The 26,666-nt window shown below is 51.7% G+C and overlaps 1 protein-coding gene across 1 annotated transcript; it reads left to right on the forward strand.

The window, feature by feature from the left end:
* Positions 1 to 560: 560 nt before the first annotated feature.
* LOC137307497 (transmembrane channel-like protein 7) lies at positions 561 to 25,198 on the forward strand. Its single transcript, XM_067976838.1, has 4 exons — positions 561 to 681; positions 21,756 to 21,908; positions 23,733 to 23,830; positions 25,106 to 25,198. Exons 1-4 carry the CDS (start codon positions 561 to 563, stop codon positions 25,196 to 25,198), a joined length of 465 nt encoding a protein of 154 aa, XP_067832939.1.
* Positions 25,199 to 26,666: the final 1,468 nt, after the last annotated feature.

Genomic DNA, 26,666 nt, shown 5'->3' on the forward strand with positions numbered 1-26,666 from the left:
ACCCCCCTCCTCGCTGGGGGACGATTCCCCCACAGGCACTGACCCCCCTCCTCGCTGGGGGACGGGTCCCCACGGGCACTGACCCCCTCCTCGCTGGGGGACGGGTCCCCACAGGCACTGACCCCCTCCTCGCTGGGGGACGGGTCCCCACGGGCACTGACCCCCCTGCTCGCTGGGGGACGGGTCCCCACGGGCACTGACCCTCCTCCTCGCTGGGGGACGGGTCCCCACGGGCACTGACCCCCCTCCTCGCTGGGGGACGGGTCCCCACAGGCACTGACACCCTTCCTCGCTGGGCGACGGGTCCCCACGGGCACTGACCCCCCTCCTCGCTGGGTGGGGGCCAGTGAGTCAGATACGGCCCTCTCACCCTCTCTGCATTCTGGCGTTCAAATCCAGCGCCAGACAGAGGGGAGAAAGGGTCTCCTGTCTCTCTCTCTCTCTCTCCCTCTCTGATGGGGGAGACTGGGTTTTAGGGAAAAGTGGAATTGGAATTGGAGGGGTTTAAGAGGAAGGCATGTGCTACCCACAGACGGAGGCGCAGTGAGCACAGTGTTGCGATGAACAGTTTGCAGACGTGGCTGCCAAATCATCGCAAATTGCTGAGGCATCTCTTGACCGAGTCGAGGAATGTTTTGTCGTACGTAGAGATATGGAAGGTTTCACTGCATCAGATTGAAGGTATGTCCCCCTCACTAATATATTATATTCAGCAGGGTCAGGATCACTCACTGTGTAACTGTACAGAGTCCCTGTTTATTCAGGGTGAGGGTCACTCGCTGTGTAACTGTACAGAGTCCCTGTTTATTCAGGGTGAGGGTCACTCGCTGTGTAACTGTACAGAGTCTCTGTTTATTCAGGGTGAGGGTCACTCACTGTGTAACTGTACAGAGTCCCTGTTTATTCAGGGTGAGGGTCACTCGCTGTGTAACTGTACAGAGTCCCTGTTTATTCAGGGTGAGGGTCACTCACTGTGTAACTGTACAGAGTCCCTGTTTATTCAGGGTGAGGGTCACTCACTGTGTAACTGTACAGAGTCCCTGTTTATTCAGGGTGAGGGTCACTCACTGGGTAACTGTACAGAGTCCCTGTTTATTCAGGGTGAGGGTCACTCACTGGGTAACTGTACAGAGTCCCTGTTTATTCAGGGTGAGGGTCACTCACTGTGTAACTGTACAGAGTCCCTGTTTATTCAGGGTGAGGGTCACTCACTGGGTAACTGTACAGAGTCCCTGTTTATTCAGGGTGAGGGTCACTCACTGTGTAACTGTACAGAGTCCCTGTTTATTCAGGGTGAGGGTCACTCACTGTGTAACTGTACAGAGTCCCTGTTTATTTAGGGTGAGGGTCACTCGCTGTGTAACTGTACAGAGTCCCTGTTTATTCAGGGTGAGGGTCACTCGCTGTGTAACTGTACAGAGTCCCTGTTTATTCAGGGTGACGGTCACTCGCTGTGTAACTGTACAGAGTCCCTGTTTATTCAGGGTGAGGGTCACTCACTGTGTAACTGTACAGAGTCCCTGTTTATTCAGGGCGAGTGTCACTCACTGTGTAACTGTACAGAGTCCCTGTTTATTCAGGGCGAGGGTCACTCACTGTGTAACTGTACAGAGTCCCTGTTTATTCAGGGTGAGGGTCACTCACTGTGCAACTGTACAGAGTCCCTGTTTATTCAGGGTGAGGGTCACTCACTGTGTAACTGTACAGAGTCCCTGTTTATTCAGGGTGAGGGTCACTCACTGTGCAACTGTACAGAGTCCCTGTTTATTCAGGGTGAGGGTCACTCACTGGGTAACTGTACAGAGTCCCTGTTTATTCAGGGTGAGGGTCACTCACTGCGTAACTCTACAGAGTCCCTGTTTATTCAGGGTGAGGGTCACTCAGTGTGTAACTGTACAGAGTCCCTGTTTATTCAGGGTGAGGGTCACTCACTGTGTAACTGTACAGAGTCACTGTTTATTCAGGGTGAGGATCACTCACTGTGTAACTGTACAGAGTCCCTGTTTATTCAGGGTGAGGGTCACTCACTGTGTAACTGTACAGAGTCCCTGTTTATTCAGGGTGAGGGTCACTCACTGTGTAACTGTACAGAGTCCCTGTTTATTCAGGGTGAGGGTCACTCACTGTGTAACTGTACAGAGTCACTGTTTATTCAGGGTGAGGGTCACTCGCTGTGTAACTGTACAGAGTCCCTGTTTATTCAGGGTGAGGGTCACTCACTGTGTAACTGTACAGAGTCCCTGTTTATTCAGGGTGAGGGTCACTCACTGTGTAACTGTACAGAGTCCCTGTTTATTCAGGGTGAGGGTCACTCACTGTGTAACTGTACAGAGTCCCTGTTTATTCAGGGTGAGGGTCACTCACTGTGTAACTGTACAGAGTCTCTGTTTATTCAGGGTGAGGGTCACTCGCTGTGTAACTGTGCAGAGTCCCTGTTTATTCAGGGTGAGGGTCACTCACTGTGTAACTGTACAGAGTCCCTGTTTATTCAGGGTGAGGGTCACTCACTGTGTAACTGTACAGAGTCCCTGTTTATTCAGGGTGAGGGTCACTCACTGTGTAACTGTACAGAGTCCCTGTTTATTCAGGGTGAGGGTCACTCACTGTGTAACTGTACAGAGTCCCTGTTTATTCAGTGTGAGAGTCACTCGCTGTGTAACTGTACAGAGTCCCTGTTTATTCAGGGTGAGGGTCACTCGCTGTGTAACTGTACAGAGTCCCTGTTTATTCAGGGTGAGGGTCACTCCCTGTGTAACTGTACAGAGTCTCTGTTTATTCAGGGTGAGGGTCACTCACTGTGTAACTGTACAGAGTCTCTGTTTATTCAGGGTGAGGGTCACTCACTGTGTAACTGTACAGAGTCCCTGTTTATTTAGGGTGAGGGTCACTCGCTGTGTAACTGTACAGAGTCCCTGTTTATTCAGGGTGAGGGTCACTCGCTGTGTAACTGTACAGAGTCCCTGTTTATTCAGGGTGAGGGTCACTCACTGTGTAACTGTACAGAGTCCCTGTTTATTTAGGGTGAGGGTCACTCGCTGTGTAACTGTACAGAGTCCCTGTTTATTCAGGGTGAGGGTCACTCGCTGTGTAACTGTAAAGAGTCCCTGTTTATTCAGGGTGAGGGTCACTCGCTGTGTAACTGTACAGAGTCCCTGTTTATTCAGGGTGAGGGTCACTCACTGTGTAACTGTACAGAGTCCCTGTTTATTCAGGGCGAGGGTCACTCGCTGTGTAACTGTACAGAGTCCCTGTTTATTCAGGGTGAGGGTCACTCGCTGTGTAACTGTACAGAGTCTCTGTTTATTCAGGGTGAGGGTCACTCACTGTGTAACTGTACAGAGTCCCTGTTTATTCAGGGTGAGGGTCACTCGCTGTGTAACTGTACAGAGTCCCTGTTTATTCAGGGTGAGGGTCACTCACTGTGTAACTGTACAGAGTCCCTGTTTATTCAGGGTGAGGGTCACTCACTGTGTAACTGTACAGAGTCCCTGTTTATTCAGGGTGAGGGTCACTCACTGGGTAACTGTACAGAGTCCCTGTTTATTCAGGGTGAGGGTCACTCACTGGGTAACTGTACAGAGTCCCTGTTTATTCAGGGTGAGGGTCACTCACTGTGTAACTGTACAGAGTCCCTGTTTATTCAGGGTGAGGGTCACTCACTGGGTAACTGTACAGAGTCCCTGTTTATTCAGGGTGAGGGTCACTCACTGTGTAACTGTACAGAGTCCCTGTTTATTCAGGGTGAGGGTCACTCACTGTGTAACTGTACAGAGTCCCTGTTTATTTAGGGTGAGGGTCACTCGCTGTGTAACTGTACAGAGTCCCTGTTTATTCAGGGTGAGGGTCACTCGCTGTGTAACTGTACAGAGTCCCTGTTTATTCAGGGTGACGGTCACTCGCTGTGTAACTGTACAGAGTCCCTGTTTATTCAGGGTGAGGGTCACTCACTGTGTAACTGTACAGAGTCCCTGTTTATTCAGGGCGAGTGTCACTCACTGTGTAACTGTACAGAGTCCCTGTTTATTCAGGGCGAGGGTCACTCACTGTGTAACTGTACAGAGTCCCTGTTTATTCAGGGTGAGGGTCACTCACTGTGCAACTGTACAGAGTCCCTGTTTATTCAGGGTGAGGGTCACTCACTGTGTAACTGTACAGAGTCCCTGTTTATTCAGGGTGAGGGTCACTCACTGTGCAACTGTACAGAGTCCCTGTTTATTCAGGGTGAGGGTCACTCACTGGGTAACTGTACAGAGTCCCTGTTTATTCAGGGTGAGGGTCACTCACTGCGTAACTCTACAGAGTCCCTGTTTATTCAGGGTGAGGGTCACTCAGTGTGTAACTGTACAGAGTCCCTGTTTATTCAGGGTGAGGGTCACTCACTGTGTAACTGTACAGAGTCACTGTTTATTCAGGGTGAGGATCACTCACTGTGTAACTGTACAGAGTCCCTGTTTATTCAGGGTGAGGGTCACTCACTGTGTAACTGTACAGAGTCCCTGTTTATTCAGGGTGAGGGTCACTCACTGTGTAACTGTACAGAGTCCCTGTTTATTCAGGGTGAGGGTCACTCACTGTGTAACTGTACAGAGTCACTGTTTATTCAGGGTGAGGGTCACTCGCTGTGTAACTGTACAGAGTCCCTGTTTATTCAGGGTGAGGGTCACTCACTGTGTAACTGTACAGAGTCCCTGTTTATTCAGGGTGAGGGTCACTCACTGTGTAACTGTACAGAGTCCCTGTTTATTCAGGGTGAGGGTCACTCACTGTGTAACTGTACAGAGTCCCTGTTTATTCAGGGTGAGGGTCACTCACTGTGTAACTGTACAGAGTCTCTGTTTATTCAGGGTGAGGGTCACTCGCTGTGTAACTGTGCAGAGTCCCTGTTTATTCAGGGTGAGGGTCACTCACTGTGTAACTGTACAGAGTCCCTGTTTATTCAGGGTGAGGGTCACTCACTGTGTAACTGTACAGAGTCCCTGTTTATTCAGGGTGAGGGTCACTCACTGTGTAACTGTACAGAGTCCCTGTTTATTCAGGGTGAGGGTCACTCACTGTGTAACTGTACAGAGTCCCTGTTTATTCAGTGTGAGAGTCACTCGCTGTGTAACTGTACAGAGTCCCTGTTTATTCAGGGTGAGGGTCACTCGCTGTGTAACTGTACAGAGTCCCTGTTTATTCAGGGTGAGGGTCACTCCCTGTGTAACTGTACAGAGTCTCTGTTTATTCAGGGTGAGGGTCACTCACTGTGTAACTGTACAGAGTCTCTGTTTATTCAGGGTGAGGGTCACTCACTGTGTAACTGTACAGAGTCCCTGTTTATTTAGGGTGAGGGTCACTCGCTGTGTAACTGTACAGAGTCCCTGTTTATTCAGGGTGAGGGTCACTCGCTGTGTAACTGTACAGAGTCCCTGTTTATTCAGGGTGAGGGTCACTCACTGTGTAACTGTACAGAGTCCCTGTTTATTTAGGGTGAGGGTCACTCGCTGTGTAACTGTACAGAGTCCCTGTTTATTCAGGGTGAGGGTCACTCGCTGTGTAACTGTAAAGAGTCCCTGTTTATTCAGGGTGAGGGTCACTCGCTGTGTAACTGTACAGAGTCCCTGTTTATTCAGGGTGAGGGTCACTCACTGTGTAACTGTACAGAGTCCCTGTTTATTCAGGGCGAGGGTCACTCGCTGTGTAACTGTACAGAGTCCCTGTTTATTCAGGGTGAGGGTCACTCACTGTGTAACTGTACAGAGTCCATGTTTATTCAGGGTGAGGGTCACTCACTGTGTAACTGTACAGAGTCCCTGTTTATTCAGGGTGAGGGTCACTCACTGTGTAACTGTACAGAGTCTCTGTTTATTCAGGGTGAGGGTCACTCACTGTGTAACTGTACAGAGTCCCTGTTTATTCAGGGTGAGGGTCACTCACTGTGTAACTGTACAGAGTCTCTGTTTATTCAGGGTGAGGGTCACTCACTGTGTAACTGTACAGAGTCTCTGTTTATTCAGGGTGAGGGTCACTCACTGTGTAACTGTACAGAGTCCCTGTTTATTCAGGGTGAGGGTCACTCACTGTGTAACTGTAAAGAGTCCCTGTTTATTCACGGTGAGGGTCACTCACTGTAACTGTACAGAGTTCCTGTTTATTCAGGGTGAGGGTCACTCACTGTGTAACTGTACAGAGTCCCTGTTTATTCAGGGTGAGGGTCACTCACTGTGTAACTGTACAGAGTCTCTGTTTATTCAGGGTGAGGGTCACTCGCTGTGTAACTGTGCAGAGTCCCTGTTTATTCAGGGTGAGGGTCACTCACTGTAACTGTACAGAGTCCCTGTTTATTCAGGGTGAGGATCACTCACTGTGTAACTGTACAGAGTCCCTGTTTATTCAGGGTGAGGGTCACTCACTGTAACTGTACAGAGTCCCTGTTTATTCAGGGTGAGGGTCACTCACTGTGTAACTGTACAGAGTCCCTGTTTATTCAGGGTGAGGGTCACTCACTGTGTAACTGTACAGAGTCTCTGTTTATTCAGGGTGAGGGTCACTCGCTGTGTAACTGTACAGAGTCCCTGTTTATTCAGGGTGAGGGTCACTCACTGTAACTGTACAGAGTCCCTGTTTATTCAGGGTGAGGGTCACTCACTGGGTAACTGTACAGAGTCCCTGTTTATTCAGGGTGAGGGTCACTCACTGTGTAACTGTACAGAGTCCCTGTTTATTCAGGGTGAGGGTCACTCACTGTGTAACTGTACAGAGTCCCTGTTTATTTAGGGTGAGGGTCACTCGCTGTGTAACTGTACAGAGTCCCTGTTTATTCAGGGTGAGGGTCACTCGCTGTGTAACTGTACAGAGGCCCTGTTTATTCAGGGTGAGGGTCACTCACTGTGTAACTGTACAGAGTCCCTGTTTATTCAGGGTGAGGGTCACTCACTGTGTAACTGTACAGAGTCCCTGTTTATTCAGGGTGACGGTCACTCGCTGTGTAACTGTACAGAGTCCCTGTTTATTCAGGGTGAGGGTCACTCACTGTGTAACTGTACAGAGTCCCTGTTTATTCAGGGCGAGGGTCACTCACTGTGTAACTGTACAGAGTCCCTGTTTATTCAGGGCGAGGGTCACTCACTGTGTAACTGTACAGAGTCCCTGTTTATTCAGGGTGAGGGTCACTCACTGTGCAACTGTACAGAGTCCCTGTTTATTCAGGGTGAGGGTCACTCACTGTGTAACTGTACAGAGTCCCTGTTTATTCAGGGTGAGGGTCACTCACTGTGTAACTGTACAGAGTCCCTGTTTATTCAGGGTGAGGGTCACTCGCTGTGTAACTGTACAGAGTCCCTGTTTATTCAGGGTGAGGGTCACTCGCTGTGTAACTGTACAGAGTCACTGTTTATTCAGGGTGAGGGTCACTCACTGTGTAACTGTACAGAGTCAGTGTTTATTCAGGGTGAGGGTCACTCACTGTGTAACTGTACAGAGTCTCTGTTTATTCAGGGTGAGGGTCACTCACTGTGTAACTGTACAGAGTCCCTGTTTATTCAGGGTGAGGGTCACTCACTGTGTAACTGTACAGAGTCTCTGTTTATTCAGGGTGAGGGTCACTCACTGTGTAACTGTACAGAGTCTCTGTTTATTCAGGGTGAGGGTCACTCACTGTGTAACTGTACAGAGTCCCTGTTTATTCAGGGTGAGGGTCACTCACTGTGTAACTGTACAGAGTCCCTGTTTATTCAGGGTGAGGGTCACTCACTGTGTAACTGTACAGAGTCACTGTTTATTCAGGGTGAGGGTCACTCACTGTGTAAATGTACAGAGTCACTGTTTATTCAGGGTGAGGGTCACTCACTGTGTAACTGTACAGAGTCCCTGTTTATTCAGGGTGAGGGTCACTCACTGTGTAACTGTACAGAGTCCCTGTTTATTCAGGGTGAGGGTCACTCACTGTGTTACTGTACAGAGTCCCTGTTTATTCAGGGTGGGGGTCACTCACTGTGTAACTGTACAGAGTCACTGTTTATTCAGGGTGAGGGTCACTCACTGTGTAACTGTACAGAGTCCCTGTTTATTCAGGGTGAGGGTCACTCACTGTTACTGTACAGAGTCCCTGTTTATTCAGGGTGAGGGTCACTCACTGTGTAACTGTACAGAGTCCCTGTTTATTCAGGGTGAGGGTCACTCGCTGTGTAACTGTACAGAGTCCCTGTTTATTCAGGGTGAGGGTCACTCACTGTGTAACTGTACAGAGTCCCTGTTTATTCAGGGTGAGGGTCACTCACTGTGTAACTGTACAGGGTCCCTGTTTATTCAGGGTGAGGATCACTCACTGTGTAACTGTACAGAGTCCCTGTTTATTCAGGGTGGGGTTCACTCACTGTGTAACTGTACAGAGTCCCTGTTTATTCAGGGTGAGGGTCACTCACTGTGCAACTGTACAGAGTCACTGTTTATTCAGGGTGAGGGTCACTCACTGTGTAACTGTACAGAGTCCCTGTTTATTCAGGGTGAGGGTCACTCACTGTGTAACTGTACAGAGTCCCTGTTTATTCAGGGTGAGGGTCACTCACTGGGTAACTGTACAGAGTCCCTGTTTATTCAGGGTGAGGGTCACTCACTGGGTAACTGTACAGAGTCCCTGTTTATTCAGGGTGAGGGTCACTCACTGGGTAACTGTACAGAGTCCCTGTTTATTTAGGGTGAGGGTCACTCGCTGTGTAACTGTACAGAGTCCCTGTTTATTCAGGGTGAGGGTCACTCGCTGTGCAACTGTAAAGAGTCCCTGTTTATTCAGGGTGAGGGTCACTCGCTGTGTAACTGTACAGAGTCCCTGTTTATTCAGGGTGAGGGTCACTCACTGTGTAACTGTACAGAGTCCCTGTTTATTCAGGGCGAGGGTCACTCGCTGTGTAACTGTACAGAGTCCCTGTTTATTCAGGGTGAGGGTCACTCACTGTGTAACTGTACAGAGTCCATGTTTATTCAGGGTGAGGGTCACTCACTGTGTAACTGTACAGAGTCCCTGTTTATTCAGGGTGAGGGTCACTCACTGTGTAACTGTACAGAGTCTCTGTTTATTCAGGGTGAGGGTCACTCACTGTGTAACTGTACAGAGTCCCTGTTTATTCAGGGTGAGGGTCACTCACTGTGTAACTGTACAGAGTCTCTGTTTATTCAGGGTGAGGGTCACTCACTGTGTAACTGTACAGAGTCTCTGTTTATTCAGGGTGAGGGTCACTCACTGTGTAACTGTACAGAGTCCCTGTTTATTCAGGGTGAGGGTCACTCACTGTGTAACTGTAAAGAGTCCCTGTTTATTCACGGTGAGGGTCACTCACTGTAACTGTACAGAGTTCCTGTTTATTCAGGGTGAGGGTCACTCACTGTGTAACTGTACAGAGTCCCTGTTTATTCAGGGTGAGGGTCACTCACTGTGTAACTGTACAGAGTCTCTGTTTATTCAGGGTGAGGGTCACTCGCTGTGTAACTGTGCAGAGTCCCTGTTTATTCAGGGTGAGGGTCACTCACTGTAACTGTACAGAGTCCCTGTTTATTCAGGGTGAGGATCACTCACTGTGTAACTGTACAGAGTCCCTGTTTATTCAGGGTGAGGGTCACTCACTGTAACTGTACAGAGTCCCTGTTTATTCAGGGTGAGGGTCACTCACTGTGTAACTGTACAGAGTCCCTGTTTATTCAGGGTGAGGGTCACTCACTGTGTAACTGTACAGAGTCTCTGTTTATTCAGGGTGAGGGTCACTCGCTGTGTAACTGTACAGAGTCCCTGTTTATTCAGGGTGAGGGTCACTCACTGTAACTGTACAGAGTCCCTGTTTATTCAGGGTGAGGGTCACTCACTGGGTAACTGTACAGAGTCCCTGTTTATTCAGGGTGAGGGTCACTCACTGTGTAACTGTACAGAGTCCCTGTTTATTCAGGGTGAGGGTCACTCACTGTGTAACTGTACAGAGTCCCTGTTTATTTAGGGTGAGGGTCACTCGCTGTGTAACTGTACAGAGTCCCTGTTTATTCAGGGTGAGGGTCACTCGCTGTGTAACTGTACAGAGTCCCTGTTTATTCAGGGTGAGGGTCACTCACTGTGTAACTGTACAGAGTCCCTGTTTATTCAGGGTGAGGGTCACTCACTGTGTAACTGTACAGAGTCCCTGTTTATTCAGGGTGACGGTCACTCGCTGTGTAACTGTACAGAGTCCCTGTTTATTCAGGGTGAGGGTCACTCACTGTGTAACTGTACAGAGTCCCTGTTTATTCAGGGCGAGGGTCACTCACTGTGTAACTGTACAGAGTCCCTGTTTATTCAGGGCGAGGGTCACTCACTGTGTAACTGTACAGAGTCCCTGTTTATTCAGGGTGAGGGTCACTCACTGTGCAACTGTACAGAGTCCCTGTTTATTCAGGGTGAGGGTCACTCACTGTGTAACTGTACAGAGTCCCTGTTTATTCAGGGTGAGGGTCACTCACTGTGTAACTGTACAGAGTCCCTGTTTATTCAGGGTGAGGGTCACTCACTGTGTAACTGTACAGAGTCCCTGTTTATTCAGGGTGAGGGTCACTCACTGTGTAACTGTACAGAGTCCCTGTTTATTCAGGGTGAGGGTCACTCGCTGTGTAACTGTACAGAGTCCCTGTTTATTCAGGGTGAGGGTCACTCGCTGTGTAACTGTACAGAGTCCCTGTTTATTCAGGGTGAGGGTCACTCGCTGTGTAACTGTACAGAGTCACTGTTTATTCAGGGTGAGGGTCACTCACTGTGTAACTGTACAGAGTCAGTGTTTATTCAGGGTGAGGGTCACTCACTGTGTAACTGTACAGAGTCTCTGTTTATTCAGGGTGAGGGTCACTCACTGTGTAACTGTACAGAGTCCCTGTTTATTCAGGGTGAGGGTCACTCACTGTGTAACTGTACAGAGTCTCTGTTTATTCAGGGTGAGGGTCACTCACTGTGTAACTGTACAGAGTCTCTGTTTATTCAGGGTGAGGGTCACTCACTGTGTAACTGTACAGAGTCCCTGTTTATTCAGGGTGAGGGTCACTCACTGTGTAACTGTACAGAGTCCCTGTTTATTCAGGGTGAGGGTCACTCACTGTGTAACTGTACAGAGTCACTGTTTATTCAGGGTGAGGGTCACTCACTGTGTAAATGTACAGAGTCACTGTTTATTCAGGGTGAGGGTCACTCACTGTGTAACTGTACAGAGTCCCTGTTTATTCAGGGTGAGGGTCACTCACTGTGTAACTGTACAGAGTCCCTGTTTATTCAGGGTGAGGGTCACTCACTGTGTAACTGTACAGAGTCACTGTTTATTCAGGGTGAGGGTCACTCGCTGTGTAACTGTACAGAGTCCCTGTTTATTCAGGGTGAGGGTTACTCACTGTGTAACTGTACAGAGTCCCTGTTTATTCAGGGTGAGGGTCACTCGCTGTGTAACTGTACAGAGTCCCTGTTTATTCAGGGTGAGGGTCACTCACTGTGTAACTGTACAGAGTCCCTGTTTATTCAGGGTGAGGGTCACTCACTGTGTAACTGTACAGGGTCCCTGTTTATTCAGGGTGAGGATCACTCACTGTGTAACTGTACAGAGTCCCTGTTTATTCAGGGTGGGGGTCACTCACTGTGTAACTGTACAGAGTCCCTGTTTATTCAGGGTGAGGGTCACTCACTGTGCAACTGTACAGAGTCACTGTTTATTCAGGGTGAGGGTCACTCACTGTGTAACTGTACAGAGTCCCTGTTTATTCAGGGTGAGGGTCACTCACTGTGTAACTGTACAGAGTCCCTGTTTATTCAGGGTGAGGGTCACTCACTGGGTAACTGTACAGAGTCCCTGTTTATTCAGGGTGAGGGTCACTCACTGGGTAACTGTACAGAGTCCCTGTTTATTCAGGGTGAGGGTCACTCACTGGGTAACTGTACAGAGTCCCTGTTTATTCAGGGTGAGGGTCACTCACTGTGTAACTGTACAGAGTCCCTGTTTATTCAGGGTGAGGGTCACTCACTGTGTAACTGTACAGAGTCCCTGTTTATTCAGGGTGAGGGTCACTCACTGTAACTGTACAGAGTCCCTGTTTATTCAGGGTGAGGGTCACTCACTGTGTAACTGTGCAGAGTCCCTGTTTATTCTGGGTGAGGGTCACTCGCTGTGTAACTGTACAGAGTCCCTGTTTATTCAGGGTGAGGGTTACTCACTGTGTAACTGTACAGAGTCCCTGTTTATTCAGGGTGAGGGTCACTCGCTGTGTAACTGTACAGAGTCCCTGTTTATTCAGGGTGAGGGTCACTCACTGTGTAACTGTACAGAGTCCCTGTTTATTTAGGGTGAGGGTCACTCGCTGTGTAACTGTACAGAGTCCCTGTTTATTCAGGGTGAGGGTCACTCGCTGTGTAACTGTACAGAGTCCCTGTTTATTCAGGGTGAGGGTCACTCACTGTGTAACTGTACAGAGTCCCTGTTTATTCAGGGTGAGGGTCACTCACTGTGTAACTGTACAGAGTCCCTGTTTATTCAGGGTGAGGATCACTCACTGTGTAACTGTACAGAGTCCCTGTTTATTCAGGGTGAGGGTCACTCACTGTGTAACTGTACAGAGTCCCTGTTTATTCAGTGTGAGGGTCACTCACTGTAACTGTACAGAGTCCCTGTTTATTCAGGGTGAGGGTCACTCACTGTGTAACTGTACAGAGTCCCTGTTTATTCAGGGTGAGGGTCACTCACTGTGTAACTGTACAGAGTCACTGTTTATTCAGGGTGAGGGTCACTCACTGTGTAACTGTACAGAGTCCCTGTTTATTCAGGGTGAGGATCACTCACTGTGTAACTGTACAGAGTCCCTGTTTATTCAGGGTGAGGGTCACTCACTGGGTAACTGTACAGAGTCCCTGTTTATTCAGGGTGAGGGTCACTCACTGTGTAACTGTACAGAGTCCCTGTTTATTCAGGGTGAGGGTCACTCACTGGGTAACTGTACAGAGTCCCTGTTTATTCAGGGTGAGGGTCACTCACTGGGTAACTGTACAGAGTCCCTGTTTATTCAGGGTGAGGGTCACTCACTGTGTAACTGTACAGAGTCCCTGTTTATTCAGAGTGAGGGTCACTCACTGTGTAACTGTACAGAGTCCCTGTTTATTCAGGGTGAGGGTCACTCACTGTGTAACTGTACAGAGTCCCTGTTTATTCAGGGTGAGGGTCACTCACTGTGTAACTGTACAGAGTCCCTGTTTATTCAGGGTGAGGATCACTCACTGGGTAACTGTACAGAGTCCCTGTTTATTCAGGGTGAGGGTCACTCACTGTGTAACTGTACAGAGTCCCTGTTTATTCAGTGTGAGGGTCACTCACTGTAACTGTACAGAGTCCCTGTTTATTCAGGGTGAGGGTCACTCGCTGTGTAACTGTACAGAGTCCCTGTTTATTCAGTGTGAGGGTCACTCACTGTAACTGTACAGAGTCCCTGTTTATTCAGGGTGAGGGTCACTCACTGTGTAACTGTACAGAGTCCCTGTTTATTCAGGGTGAGGGTCACTCACTGTGTAACTGTACAGAGTCCCTGTTTATTCAGGGTGAGGGTCACTCACTGGGTAACTGTACAGAGTCCCTGTTTATTCAGGGTGAGGGTCACTCGCTGTGTAACTGTACAGAGTCCCTGTTTATTCAGGGTGAGGGTCACTCGCTGTGTAACTGTACAGAGTCCCTGTTTATTCAGGGTGAGGGTCACTCGCTGTGTAACTGTACAGAGTCCCTGTTTATTCAGGGTGAGGGTCACTCACTGTGTAACTGTACAGAGTCCCTGTTTATTCAGGGTGAGGGTCACTCACTGTGTAACTGTACAGAGTCCCTGTTTATTCAGGGTGAGGGTCACTGTGTAACTGTACAGAGTCCCTGTTTATTCAGGGTGAGGGTCACTCGCTGTGTAACTGTACAGAGTCCCTGTTTATTCAGGGTGAGGGTCACTCACTGTGTAACTGTACAGAGTCCCTGTTTATTCAGGGTGAGGGTCACTCACTGTGTAACTGTACAGAGTCCCTGTTTATTCAGGGTGAGGGTCACTCACTGTGTAACTGTACAGAGTCCCTGTTTATTCAGGGCGAGGGTCACTCACTGTGTAACTGTACAGAGTCTCTGTTTATTCAGGGTGAGGGTCACTCACTGTTTAACTGTACAGAGTCACTGTTTATTCAGGGCGAGGGTCACTCACTGTGTAACTGTACAGAGTCCCTGTTTATTCAGGGTGAGGATCACTCACTGTGTAACTGTACAGAGTCCCTGTTTATTCAGGGCGAGGGTCACTCACTGTGTAACTGTACAGAGTCCCTGTTTATTCAGGGTGAGGGTCACTCACTGTTTAACTGTACAGAGTCCCTGTTTATTCAGGGTGAGGGTCACTCACTGTGTAACTGTACAGAGTCCCTGTTTATTCAGGGTGAGGGTCACTCACTGTGTAACTGTACAGAGTCCCTGTTTATTCAGGGCGAGGGTCACTCACTGTGTAACTGTACAGGGTCACTGTTTATTCAGGGCGAGGGTCACTCACTGTGTAACTGTACAGAGTCCCTGTTTATTCAGGGTGAGGGTCACTCACTGTGTAACTGTACAGAGTCCCTGTTTATTCAGGGTGAGGGTCACTCACTGTGTAACTGTACAGAGTCCCTGTTTATTCAGGGTGAGGGTCACTCACTGTGTAACTGTACAGAGTCCCTGTTTATTCAGGGTGAGGGTCACTCACTGTGTAACTGTACAGAGTCTCTGTTTATTCAGGGTGAGGGTCACTCACTGTGTAACGGTACAGAGTCCCTGTTTATTCAGGGCGAGGGTCACTCACTGGGTAACTGTACAGAGTCCCTGTTTATTCAGGGCGAGGGTCACTCACTGTTTAACTGTACAGAATCCCTGTTTATTCAGGGTGAGGGTCACTCACTGTGTAACTGTACAGAGTCCCTGTTTATTCAGGATGAGGGTCACTCACTGTGTAACTGTACAGAGTCCCTGTTTATTCAGGGCGAGGGTCACTCACTGTGTAACTGTACAGAGTCCCTGTTTATTCAGGGTGAGGGTCACTCACTGGGTAACTGTACAGAGTCACTGTTTATTCAGGGTGAGGGTCACTCACTGTGTAACTGTACAGAGTCCCTGTTTATTCAGGGTGAGGGTCACTCACTGGGTAACTGTACAGAGTCCCTGTTTATTCAGGGCGAGGGTCACTCACTGTGTAACTGTACAGAGTCTCTGTTTATTCAGGGTGAGGGTCACTCACTGTTTAACTGTACAGAGTCACTGTTTATTCAGGGCGAGGGTCACTCACTGTGTAACTGTACAGAGTCCCTGTTTATTCAGGGTGAGGGTCACTCACTGTGTAACTGTACAGAGTCCCTGTTTATTCAGGGTGAGGGTCACTCACTGTGTAACTGTACAGAGTCCCTGTTTATTCAGGGTGAGGGTCACTCACTGTGTAACTGTACAGAGTCCCTGTTTATTCAGGGTGAGGGTCACTCACTGTGTAACTGTACAAAGTCCCTGTTTATTCAGGGTGAGGGTCACTCACTGTGTAACTGTACAGAGTCCCTGTTTATTCAGGGTGAGGGTCACTCACTGTGTAACTGTACAGAGTCTCTGTTTATTCAGGGTGAGGGTCACTCACTGTGTAACTGTACAGAGTCCCTGTTTATTCAGGGTGAGGGTCACTCACTGTGTAACTGTACAGAGTCCCTGTTTATTCAGGGCGAGGATCACTCACTGTGTAACTGTACAGAGTCACTGTTTATTCAGGGTGAGGGTCACTCACTGTATAACTGCACAGAGTCCCTGTTTATTCAGGGTGAGGGTCACTCACTGTGTAACTGTACAGAGTCCCTGTTTATTCAGGGCGAGGGTCACTCACTGTGTAACTGTAAAGAGTCTCTGTTTATTCAGGGTGAGGGTCACTCACTGTGTAACTGTACAGAGTCTCTGTTTATTCAGGGTGAGGGTCACTCACTGTGTAACTGTACAGAGTCCCTGTTTATTCAGGGTGAGGGTCACTCACTGTGTAACTGTACTGAGTCCCTGTTTATTCAGGGTGAGGATCACTCACTGTGTAACTGTACAGAGTCCCTGTTTATTCAGGGCGAGGGTCACTCACTGGGTAACTGTACAGAGTCCCTGTTTATTCAGGGCGAGGGTCACTCACTGTGCAACTGTACAGAGTCCCTGTTTATTCAGGGTGAGGGTCACTCACTGTGTAACTGTACAGAGTCCCTGTTTATTCAGGGTGAGGGTCACTCACTGTGTAACTGTACAGAGTCCCTGTTTATTCAGGGCGAGGGTCACTCACTGTGTAACTGTACAGAGTCCCTGTTTATTCAGGGTGAGGGTCACTCACTGTATAACTGTACAGAGTCACTGTTTATTCAGGGTGAGGGTCACTCACTGTGTAACTGTACAGAGTCCCTGTTTATTCAGGGTGAGGGTCACTCGCTGTGTAACTGTACAGAGTCGCTGTTTATTCAGGGTGAGGGTCACTCGCTCTGTAACTGTACAGAGTCCCTGTTTATTCAGGGCGAGGGTCACTCACTGTGTAACTGTACAGAGTCCCTGTTTATTCAGGGCGAGGGTCACTAACTGTGTAACTGTACAGAGTCCCTGTTTATTCAGGGCGAGGGTCACTCACTGTGTAACTGTACAGAGTCCCTGTTTATTCAGGGTGAGGGTCACTCACTGTATAACTGTACAGAGTCACTGTTTATTCAGGGTGAGGGTCACTCACTGTGTAACTGTACAGAGTCCCTGTTTATTCAGGGTGAGGGTCACTCACTGGGTAACTGTACAGAGTCACTGTTTATTCAGGGTGAGGGTCACTCACTGTGTAACTGTACAGAGTCCCTGTTTATTCAGGGTGAGGGTCACTCACTGGGTAACTGTACAGAGTCCCTGTTTATTCAGGGTGAGGGTCACTCACTGTGTAACTGTACAGAGTCCCTGTTTATTCAGGGTGAGGGTCACTCACTGGGTAACTGTACAGAGTCCCTGTTTATTCAGGGTGAGGGTCACTCACTGGGTAACTGTACAGAGTCCCTGTTTATTCAGGGTGAGGGTCACTCACTGTGTAACTGTACAGAGTCCCTGTTTATTCAGGGTGAGGGTCACTCACTGTGTAACTGTACAGAGTCACTGTTTATTCAGGGTGAGGGTCACTCACTGTGTTACTGTACAGAGTCCCTGTTTATTCAGGGTGAGGGTCACTCACTGTGTAACTGTACAGAGTCCCTGTTTATTCAGGGTGAGGGTCACTCACTGTGTAACTGTACAGAGTCACTGTTTATTCAGGGTGAGGGTCACTCACTGTGTAACTGTACAGAGTCCCTGTTTATTCAGGGTGAGGGTCACTCACTGTGTAACTGTACAGAGTCCCTGTTTATTCAGGGCGAGGGTCACTCACTGTGTAACTGTACAGAGTCCCTGTTTATTCAGGGTGAGGGTCACTCGCTGTGTAACTGTACAGAGTCTCTGTTTATTCAGGGTGAGGGTCACTCACTGTGTAACTGTACAGAGTCCCTGTTTATTCAGGGTGAGGGTCACTCGCTGTGTAACTGTACAGAGTCCCTGTTTATTCAGGGTGAGGGTCACTCACTGTGTAACTGTACAGAGTCCCTGTTTATTCAGGGTGAGGGTCACTCACTGTGTAACTGTACAGAGTCCCTGTTTATTCAGGGTGAGGGTCACTCACTGTGTAACTGTACAGAGTCCCTGTTTATTCAGGGTGAGGGTCACTCACTGTGTAACTGTACAGAGTCCCTGTTTATTCAGGGTGAGGGTCACTCACTGGGTAACTGTACAGAGTACCTGTTTATTCAGGGCGAGGGTCACTCGCTGTGTAACTGTACAGAGTCCCTGTTTATTCAGGGTGAGGGTCACTCACTGTGTAACTGTACAGAGTCCCTGTTTATTCAGGGTGAGGATCACTCACTGTGTAACTGTGCAGAGTCACTGTTTATTCAGGGTGAGGGTCACTCGCTGTGTAACTGTACAGAGTCCCTGTTTATTCAGGGTGAGGGTCACTCACTGTGTAACTGTGCAGAGTCCCTGTTTATTCAGGGTGAGGGTCACTCACTGTGTAACTGTACAGAGTCCCTGTTTATTCAGGGTGAGGGTCACTCGCTGTGTAACTGCACAGAGTCCCTGTTTATTCAGGGTGAGGGTCACTCACTGTGTAACTGTACAGAGTCCCTGTTTATTCAGGGTGAGGGTCACTCACTGTGTAACTGTACAGAGTCCCTGTTTATTCAGGGTGAGGGTCACTCACTGTAACTGTACAGAGTCCCTGTTTATTCAGGGTGAGGGTCACTCACTGTGTAACTGTACAGAGTCCCTGTTTATTCAGGGTGAGGGTCACTCACTGTGTAACTGTACAGAGTCCCTGTTTATTCAGGGTGAGGGTCACTCACTGTGTAACTGTACAGAGTCCCTGTTTATTCAGGGTGAGGGTCACTCACTGTGTAACTGTGCAGAGTCCCTGTTTATTCAGGGTGAGGGTCACTCACTGTGTAACTGTACAGAGTCCCTGTTTATTCAGGGTGAGGGTCACTCACTGTGTAACTGTACAGAGTCCCTGTTTATTCAGGGTGAGGGTCACTCACTGTGTAACTGTACAGAGTCCCTGTTTATTCAGAGTGAGGGTCACTCTCCGTGTAACTGTACAGAGTCCCTGTTTATTCAGGGTGAGGGTCACTCGCTGTGTAACTGTACAGAGTCCCTGTTTATTCAGGGTGAGGCTCACTCACTGTGTAACTGTACAGAGTCCCTGTTTATTCAGGGTGAGGGTCACTCACTGTGTAACTGTGCAGAGTCCCTGTTTATTCAGGGTAAGGATCACTCACTGTGTAACTGTACAGAGTCCCTGTTTATTCAGGGCGAGGGTCACTCACTGTGTAACTGTACAGAGTCCCTGTTTATTCAGGGTGAGGGTCACTCACTGTGTAACTGTACAGAGTCCCTGTTTATTCAGGGTGAGGGTCACTCACTGTGTAACTGTACAGAGTCCCTGTTTATTCAGGGTGAGGGTCACTCACTGTGTAACTGTACAGAGTCCCTGTTTATTCAGGGTGAGGATCACTCACTGTGTAACTGTACAGAGTCCCTGTTTATTCAGGGTGAGGGTCACTCGCTGTGTAACTGTACAGAGTCCCTGTTTATTCAGGGTGAGGGTCACTCACTGTGTAACTGTACAGAGTCCCTGTTTATTCAGGGTGAGGGTCACTCACTGTGTAACTGTACAGAGTCCCTGTTTATTCAGGGTGAGGGTCACTCACTGGGTAACTGTACAGAGTCCCTGTTTATTCAGGGTGAGGGTCACTCACTGTGTAACTGTACAGAGTCCCTGTTTATTCAGGGTGAGGGTCACTCACTGTGTAACTGTACAGAGTCCCTGTTTATTCAGGGTGAGGGTCACTCACTGTGTAACTGTACAGAGTCCCTGTTTATTCAGGGTGACGGTCACTCACTGTAACTGTACAGAGTCCCTGTTTATTCAGGGTGAGGATCACTCACTGTGTAACTGTACAGAGTCCCTGTTTATTCAGGGTGACGGTCACTCACTGTAACTGTACAGAGTCCCTGTTTATTCAGGGTGAGGATCACTCACTGTGTAACTGTACAGAGTCCCTGTTTATTCAGGGTGAGGATCACTCACTGTGTAACTGTACAGAGTCCCTGTTTATTCAGGGTGAGGATCACTCACTGTGTAACTGTACAGAGTCCCTGTTTATTCAGGGTGAGGGTCACTCACTGTGTAACTGTACAGAGTCCCTGTTTATTCAGGGTGAGGGTCACTCACTGTGTAACTGTACAGAGTCCCTGTTTATTCAGGGTGAGGGTCACTCACTGTGTAACTGTACAGAGTCCCTGTTTATTCAGGGTGAGGGTCACTCACTGTGTAACTGTACAGAGTCCCTGTTTATTCAGGGTGAGGGTCACTCACTGTGTAACTGTACAGAGTCCCTGTTTATTCAGGGTGAGGGTCACTCGCTGGGTAACTGTACAGAGTCCCTGTTTATTCAGGGTGAGGGTCACTCGCTGTGTAACTGTACAGAGTCCCTGTTTATTCAGGGTGAGGGTCACTCACTGTGTAACTGTACAGAGTCCCTGTTTATTCAGGGTGAGGGTCACTCACTGTGTAACTGTACAGAGTCCCTGTTTATTCAGGGTGAGGGTCACTCACTGTGTAACTGTACAGAGTCCCTGTTTATTCAGGGTGAGGGTCACTCACTGTAACTGTACAGAGTCCCTGTTTATTCAGGGTGAGGTTCACTCACTGTGTAACTGTACAGAGTCCCTGTTTATTCAGGGTGAGGGTCACTCACTGTGTAACTGTACAGAGTCCCTGTTTATTCAGGGTGAGGGTCACTCACTGTGTAACTGTACAGAGTCCCTGTTTATTCAGGGTGAGGGTCACTCGCTGTGTAACTGTACAGAGTCCCTGTTTATTCAGGGTGAGGGTCACTCACTGTAACTGTACAGAGTCCCTGTTTATTCAGGGTGAGGGTCACTCGCTGTGTAACTGTACAGAGTCCCTGTTTATTCAGGGTGAGGGTCACTCACTGTGTAACTGTACAGAGTCCCTGTTTATTCAGGGTGAGGATCACTCACTGTGTAACTGTACAGAGTCCCTGTTTATTCAGGGTGAGGGTCACTCACTGTGTAACTGTACAGAGTCCCTGTTTATTCAGGGTGAGGGTCACTCACTGTGTAACTGTACAGAGTCCCTGTTTATTCAGGGTGAGGGTCACTCACTGTGTAACTGTACAGAGTCCCTGTTTATTCAGGGTGAGGGTCACTCACTGTGTAACTGTGCAGAGTCCCTGTTTATTCAGGGTGAGGGTCACTCGCTGTGTAACTGTACAGAGTCCCTGTTTATTCAGGGTGAGGGTCACTCACTGTGTTACTGTACAGAGTCCCTGTTTATTCAGGGTGAGGGTCACTCACTGGGTAACTGTACAGAGTCCCTGTTTATTCAGGGTGAGGGTCACTCACTGTGTAACTGTACAGAGTCCCTGTTTATTCAGGGTGAGGGTCACTCACTGTGTAACTGTACAGAGTCCCTGTTTATTCAGGGTGAGGGTCACTCACTGTGTAACTGTACAGAGTCCCTGTTTATTCAGGGTGAGGGTCACTCACTGTGTAACTGTCCAGAGTCCCTGTTTATTCAGGGTGAGGGTCACTCACTGTGTAACTGTACAGAGTCCCTGTTTATTCAGGGCGATGGTCACTCACTGTGTAACTGTACAGAGTCCCTGTTTATTCAGGGTGAGGGTCACTCACTGTGTAACTGTACAGAGTCCCTGTTTATTCAGGGTGAGGGTCACTCACTGTGTAACTGTCCAGAGTCCCTGTTTATTCAGGGTGAGGGTCACTCACTGTGTAACTGTACAGAGTCCCTGTTTATTCAGGGCGATGGTCACTCACTGTGTAACTGTACAGAGTCCCTGTTTATTCAGGGTGAGGGTCACTCGCTGTGTAACTGTACAGAGTCCCTGTTTATTCAGGGTGAGGGTCACTCGCTGTGTAACTGTACAGAGTCCCTGTTTATTCAGGGTGAGGGTCACTCACTGTGTAACTGTACAGAGTCCCTGTTTATTCAGGGCGATGGTCACTCACTGTGTAACTGTACAGAGTCCCTGTTTATTCAGGGCGATGGTCACTCACTGTGTAACCACACTGCGGATCGAACTCCCAACCAGTTGGCGACGTGACCTTTGCTGTTAACCTTTCTCCCCCTCTCTCCCCTCCTAGGTCACTTTGGGACTGGAATCCGATCTTATTTCAATTTCCTGCGGTTCCTGGTGATCATGAACCTCTGCACTTTCTTGCTGATCGCTGCCTTTGTGGTGGCCCCCGTTATAACCAGCGAAAGACTGAGAGAGGCCAGGCAAACCGCCAATGCAGGTGAACCGGAGGGAGTGCATCGTTCCTAAACCCTTGTCTTGTGTGTGATGGGTACTGGCCCCCTCCTCCTCGCTGGGGGATGGGTCCCCACGGGCACTGACCCCCCTCCTCGCTGGGGGACGGGTCCCCACGGGCACTGACTCCCCTCCTCCTCGCTGGGGGACGGGTCCCCACGGGCACTGACCCCCCTCCTCGCTGGGGGACGGGTCCCCACGGGCACTGACCCCCCTCCTCGCTGGGGGACGGGTCCCCACGGGCACTGACCCCCCTCCTCGCTGGGGGACGGGTCCCCACGGGCACTGACTCCCCTCCTCGCTGGGGGACGGGTCCCCACGGGCACTGACCCCCCTCCTCGCTGGGGGACGGGTCCCCACGAGAACTGACCCCCCTCCTCGCTGGGGGATGGGTCTCCACGGGCGCTGACCCCCCTCCTCCTCGCTGGGGGACGGGTCCCCACGGGCACCGACCCCCCTCCTCGCTGGGGGACGGGTCCCCACGAGAACTGACCCCCCTCCTCGCTGGGGGACGGGTCCCCACGGGCACTGACCCCCCTCCTCGCTGGGGGACGGGTCCCCACGGGCACTGACCCCCCTCCTCGCTGGGGGACGGTCCCCACGGGCACTGACCCCCCTCCTCGCTGGGGGACGGGTCCCCACGGGCACTGACCCCCTCCTCGCTGGGGGACGGGTTCCCACGGGCACTGACCCCCCTCCTCGCTGGGGGACGGTCCCCACGGGCACTGACCCCCCTCCTCGCTGGGGGACGGGTCCCCACGAGAACTGACCCCCCTCCTCGCTGGGGGACGGGTCCCCACGGGCACTGACCCCCCTCCTCGCTGGGGGACGGGTCCCCACGGGCACTGACCCCCCTCCTCGCTGGGGGACGGGTCCCCACGGGCACTGACCCCCCTCCTCGCTGGGGGATGGGTCTCCACGGGCACTGACCCCCCTCCTCGCTGGGGGATGGGTCTCCACGGGCACTGACCCCCCTCCTCGCTGGGGGACGGGTCCCCACGGGCACTGACCCCCTCCTCGCTGGGGGACGGGTCCCCACGAGAACTGACCCCCCTCCTCGCTGGGGGACGGGTCCCCACGAGAACTGACCCCCCTCCTCGCTGGGGGACGGGTCCCCACGAGAACTGACCCCCCTCCTCGCTGGGGGATGGGTCTCCACGGGCACTGACCCCCCTCCTCGCTGGGGGATGGGTCCCCACGGGCACTGACCCCCCTCCTCGCTGGGGGACGGGTCTCCACGGGCACTGACCCCCCTCCTCCTCGCTGGGGGACGGGTCCCCATGGGCACTGACCCCCCTCCTCGCTGGGGGACGGTCCCCACGAGAACTGACCCCCCTCCTCGCTGGGGGACGGGTCCCCACGGGCACTGACCCCCCTCCTCGCTGGGGGACGGGTCCCCACGGGCACTGACCCCCCTCCTCGCTGGGGGACGGGTCCCCACGGGCACTGACCCTCCTCCTCGCTGGGGCCGGGTCCCCACGGGCACTGACCCCCCTCCTCGCTGGGGGACGGGTCCCCACGGGCACCGACCCCCCTCCTCGCTGGGGGACGGGTCCCCACGGGCACTGCCCCCTGCACCCCTCCCCCTCCTCCAGTACCTCGCCCCAAGAGGCTCCGTATGTGAGCCCCATACAGGGAGGGCTATTCGACCACGGGAGGTGGCGTCGGTGACAGACCGAGGTGGCTGGGAGCTCGGGCATCGGGGTGACTACGATCACGTTCGTTGTCAACGATTGGGCAGAGACCCGAGTGAACAGGGAGGGAGGGAACCCGACAGTCTCGGCTTTGATCTGTGGGTCTCTGATTTCAGTTGCCCTGTCGACGAACGATACTTGTACACATTATAATCCCGAACGAAAGGGCCTGGTGAGTTTCTACGACTACATCTTGGACGTACTGTCAGCAACGGTGAGTCTTTTACAGCGGAGCGGAATTAACCCCTTGCATTCCAACTGACCGCCAACTAACGCCCTCCCCAGCTGGGAATCGAGCCCCATAACCCAGGCCCACACTCCCCCGGTGCCAGTACTGAGGGAGTGCCGCACTGTCGGAGGTAGATGGATATACTCTAGGACTCGAGCCCCATAATCCAGGCCCACACTCCCCGGTCCCAGTACTGAGGGAGTGCTGCACTGTCGGAGGGAGATGGATATACTCTAGGACTCGAGCCCCATAATCCAGGCCCACACTCCCCGGTGCCAGTACTGAGGGAGTGCTGCACTGTCGGAGGGAGATGGATATACTCTAGGACTCGAGCCCCATAATCCAGGCCCACACTCCCTGGTCCCAGTACTGAGGGAGTGCCGCACTGTCGGAGGGAGATGGATATACTCTCGGACTCGAGCCCCATAATCCAGGCCCACACTCCCCGGTCCCAGTACTGAGGGAGTGCCGCACTGTCGGAGGTAGATGGATATACTCTAGGACTCGAGCCCCATAATCCAGGCCCACACTCCCCCGGTGCCAGTACTGAGGGAGTGCCGCACTGTCGGAGGGAGATGGATATACTCTAGGACTCGAGCCCCATAATCCAGGCCCACACTCCCCCGGTGCCTGTACTGAGGGAGTGCTGCACTGTCGGAGGGAGATGGATATACTCTAGGACTCGAGCCCCATAATCCAGGCCCGCACTCCCCCGGTCCCAGTACTGAGGGGGTGCTGCACTGTCGGAGGGGCCGTCTTTCGGACGAGACGTTAAACCGAGGGCCCCGTCTGCCCCTCTCGGGCGGGCGTAAAAGATCCCACGGCCCACTATTGGAAGAAGAGCAGAGCCGGGGGGAGTTCTCCCCGATGTCCTGAGGCCGATATTTATTCCTCAATTAAAAAAAAACCAGCTGATCTGGTGATTTAATCACATCGCTGTTTGTGGGATCTTGCTGTGCGCCAATTGGCTGCTGCGTTTCCCACATTACAAACCGTGACCGCACTTCAAAAAAAAAAGGTACTTCATTGGCTTTGGGACGTCTTTGAAACATAAGACGATTCTGAGGGGGGTTTGACAGGGTAGATGCTGAGAGGCTGTTTCCCCCCCAGGCTGGAGAGTCTAGAACGAGGGGGAGCAGGCTCGAGGGGCCGAATGGCCGACTCCTGCTCCTATTTCTGATGTTTGGAGGAGGGGGTGGGATAGCCTGAGGTAAATCTGTGGGTTCACGGTGTCTCCTGCCTCCCTCTCTCCTACCCCAGGGTTTATTAGAACTGTCCTACCTCTTCTACGGTTTCTACCAGACCCTGGACATCCAGCTGCAGACATCAACCTACAACCTGGCTCTGGCCTAGTCTCCTCACCTCCGTCTTCTACTTCCTCATCACTCTCGGCCTGGGATCGTCCACAGGTGAGACACTGCCCCCCCGCCCCCTGCCCATCGAACTCCCTCCCCGCCCTTCCCTCAACTCCCTCCCTCGACCACTTCCCCGACCTCCTAGTCCCGCCCTTCCCTCAACGCCCGCCCTCCCGCTCACTCCTCGCTCCAACTTCCCCGTCCTCCCCCCTTCCCTCAACTCCCTCCCTCCCCTCACTCCCTCCCTCCCCCCTTCCCTCAACTCCCTCCCTCCCCTCCCTCCCCTCCCTCCCCCCTTCCCTCAACTCCCTCCCCCCCCTCACTCCCTCCCTCCAACTTCCCCGTCCTCCCCCTTCCCTCAACTCCCTCCCTCCCCTCACCCTCCGTCTCTCAACTCCCTCCCACCTCCCCTTCTCTCAACTACCTACCTCCCCTCACTCCCTCCCTCCAACTTCCCCGTCCTCCCCCCTTCCCTCAACTCCCTCCCTCCCCTCACTCCCTCCCTCCAACTTCCCCGTCCTCCCCCCTTCCCTCAACTCCCTCCCTCCCCTCACCCTCCGTCTCTCAACTCCCTCCCACCTCCCCTTCTCTCAACTACCTCCCTCCCCTCACTCCCTCCCTCCTCTTACTCCCTCCCTCCAACTTTCCCGTCCACCCTCCCTCCCTCCAACCTCCCTCTCTCAACTCCCTCCCTCCCCTCACTCCCTCCCTCCAACTTCCCCGTCCACCCTCCCTCCCTCCAACCTCCCTCTCTCAACTCCCTCCCTCCCCTCTCTCCCTCCCTCCAACTTCCCCGTCCTCCCCCTTCCCTCAACTCCCTCCCTCCCCTCACCCTCCGTCTCTCAACTCCCTCCCACCTCCCCTTCTCTCAACTCCCTCCCTCCCCTCACTCCCTCCCTCCAACTTCCCCGTCCACCCTCCCTCCCTCAACTCCCTCCCTCCCACCTCCTCTCCCCCCTCATCCTCCCACCTTCGCGCACTTCCTCCCCTCCCTCCCTCCCCCCCTCAACTCCCTCCCCCCCTCAACTCCCTCCCTCCCTCCCCCTCCCTCACTCTCTCAACTCCCTCCCACCTCCCCCTCCCTCAACTCCCTCCCCTCTCTCCTTCCCTCAACTCCCTCCCTTCTCTCCTTCCCTCAACTCCCTCCCTCCATCCCTCCCACAACTCCCTCCCTCCCCCCACCCTCCCTCTCTCAACTCCCTCCCACCTTCCCTCCCTTCCTCCCTCCCCCTCCCTCTCCCACCTCCCCTCTCTCAACTCCCTCCCACCTCCCCCTCCCTCAACTCCCTCCCCCTCAACTCCATCCCCCTCAACTCCCTCCCTCCTTCTCTCAACTCCCACCCCCTCCCACCTTCCCTCCCTCTCTCAACTTCCTCCCACCTCCCCTCCATCAACTCCCTCCCCCCTCCTTCCCTCGACTCCCTCCCTCCCATACCTTCCCTCCCCCTCCCTCAACTCCCTCCCAT

Source organism: Heptranchias perlo, unplaced genomic scaffold (genome assembly GCF_035084215.1).
Source record: "Heptranchias perlo isolate sHepPer1 unplaced genomic scaffold, sHepPer1.hap1 HAP1_SCAFFOLD_1016, whole genome shotgun sequence".
In the NCBI taxonomy this organism is placed as follows: Eukaryota; Metazoa; Chordata; class Chondrichthyes; order Hexanchiformes; family Hexanchidae; genus Heptranchias; species Heptranchias perlo.